The 1,980-nt window shown below is 34.5% G+C and overlaps 1 protein-coding gene across 1 annotated transcript; it reads right to left on the reverse strand.

Annotated features, from left to right (window-relative positions):
• Positions 1–1,707, reverse strand: LOC126721751 (uncharacterized). The gene is made up of 3 exons (XM_050424811.1): positions 1,427–1,707; positions 208–381; positions 1–118 (listed from the first exon to the last, which is right to left on the reverse strand). The coding sequence occupies exons 1-3, from the start codon at positions 1,570–1,572 to the stop codon at positions 1–3; spliced, it is 438 nt and encodes a 145-aa protein (XP_050280768.1). The 5' UTR covers positions 1,573–1,707.
• Between the last annotated feature and the right edge of the window lie 273 nt (positions 1,708–1,980).

A 1,980-nucleotide genomic window follows, 5' to 3' on the forward strand; every position in this document is an offset into this window, starting at 1 on the left:
CTAGCATCCATCAGTGCTGTGACCAACAAATGCACCACAGCAGCATGTGTTCCATAACATTTTGATGAATAGTAGCATGTTCCCTATAACAGGTACTAGTTCTACATCTGACAAGTATCTGTGAAAGAAAATTCCAATACAAGTAAATAATAGAATATATCATTCAAAGAACATTATTTATATGAGAAATATATCTTTGATCAATACCCATCACCATCTTTGTCAAGCTGAGCAAACAATTTTTTTGCTGGGGCCTCCATTGAATCATCAAATTGATGTGAAGAATGGTGACCTTCTTCATCATAGTTCCTCACCATGTCAAAAAGCCCATGAAAAAATTCTTTAAAGTTAACCTTCCCGTCTTTGTCGGTGTCTCTTTCCCTAAGGAGGCAAAAGTGCAAAGTGACCAATTAGACAAGGAAAAGCAATGACATTACAACAAAATCAAAGCCCCATTAGAGAAGACATTGAAGAAACAAAGGGTGAAACATTGTAGTAAGGTAATAAAATTAAAAGAGTCATTAATCAAACCAAGGCAAAAGAATCGACTGTGTAATTGTGTATGAAGCAGTTAACTCATCAAATGTAGTTACAAGATTTTGAATAGAATTGGTTACCACTAGATTCATGCACATGTACCCAGAAATTAAAGGAAAGGTCCCTGACCACCAAAGAATTTCCATCTTTTTTTTTTTTTTTTTTAATAAGTATCAAAAAATTCGCATCTTATATACCTATATGGTTAAAATCAGAATTCATAGGTAATTAGCTTCATATGAAACAAAATGAGTTCAGAGCCAAGAAAATAAAAATTTTCAACCAAGTTAGTCAGAATTTTTAGATTTTATAACTCATATGAATATTTATTAAAAAGAGAAACGCAAGTTAGTTAAAGTGTTTACATGAAAGTTTAATGTGAGTGAGAATCAAGTGTCAAGTCCCTTATAAACGCAAGTTACTTCCTAAATTGTTTCCTTTGCCTCCTCAGTGAGTCACTATTAACTAAAAGTAATGGAAACTCAAGTGAACTAGCCTTGAAAATTATCAGGACACTAAAAAATCTGAAACATAAACACCGAAAGGCGAAAGTATTTTAGTGCCAGAAAACCACTCACAAGAAAATGGTTTCTTTATTGAAATGTGTCTCTTTATTAAGGTTTTTTAAAGTTGCTTCGATACATATTTTGGTCGTAGAATAGAATCAAATATTCATATGAAGCAAACTTGAAGTCTAAATAGGTTGTAAACACAGATTACATGAATTTCTTTTATTTTTAGTTTAATGAGACATAGTAATGGTCAAAATTGCAAAAATTTAATGGCATAAGGTAGGAATTGGTGCAATTGAAAATTTAAGGTTTAAACAGCGAGGTCAAACTTTGGGGGTTTTCATGTAATTATTTCACAAAAATTTCTCAAAACTTACAAGAGGGCATGATCCTCGCAAAAACTGTTGTCCACTTCAATGAACTTGGACCCAGCCAAGAGTTGCATCACTAGCCTAGAAGTCACAATAGGTGTATTTCCAAGCTCCATCACAGTCCCACGGATTGATGCAAGAATAACACGCATCACAATAGGTGTATTTCTGCTACCCCAAGAACCCGCATGATACACTTCATTATTTATTGATTCTCCTCGGACTCTGGAAATTTGAAGGCATTAAATAGGTTGGTCATCAGCTCAACAAAAATATGGAGCAACGTCATGTGCAGCATACCTAGATCTTCCCACCTCATCCTTGGCCAGCAACAGTTTCTCAATACAAGTTGCAGCATAAGAATGAACTAAATTTGATTCCGCAACAAGGAACCAAACCAAACCTTGGAAAATCTGAACTATAACATCCTTTGATATTTGATTCCTGAACATTGTAAAGAATTTTAGTGCACCTGCCTTAAGCATCGGAAACCCATTCACATCCTGACCCTTCAACTCCGGCACAATAACTGAAGCAAAAAAACTCTGAACATCAACAAG

Source organism: Quercus robur, chromosome 4, assembly GCF_932294415.1.
Source record: "Quercus robur chromosome 4, dhQueRobu3.1, whole genome shotgun sequence".
Lineage (NCBI taxonomy): Eukaryota > Viridiplantae > Streptophyta > Magnoliopsida > Fagales > Fagaceae > Quercus > Quercus robur.

Bases quoted from the DNA above. Each gene is read 5' to 3' on its own strand.
- LOC126721751 (XM_050424811.1), bottom strand. From the start codon at position 1,572: ATGCGTGTTATTCTTGCATCAATCCGTGGGACTGTGATGGAGCTTGGA. The intron at 382-1,426 runs GTAAGTTTTGAG...TTGCCTCCTTAG, and splicing joins TGCGAGGATCATGCCCTCTT to GGAAAGAGACACCGACAAAG. The intron at 119-207 runs GTATTGATCAAA...TTTCTTTCACAG, and splicing joins CTTGACAAAGATGGTGATGG to ATACTTGTCAGATGTAGAAC.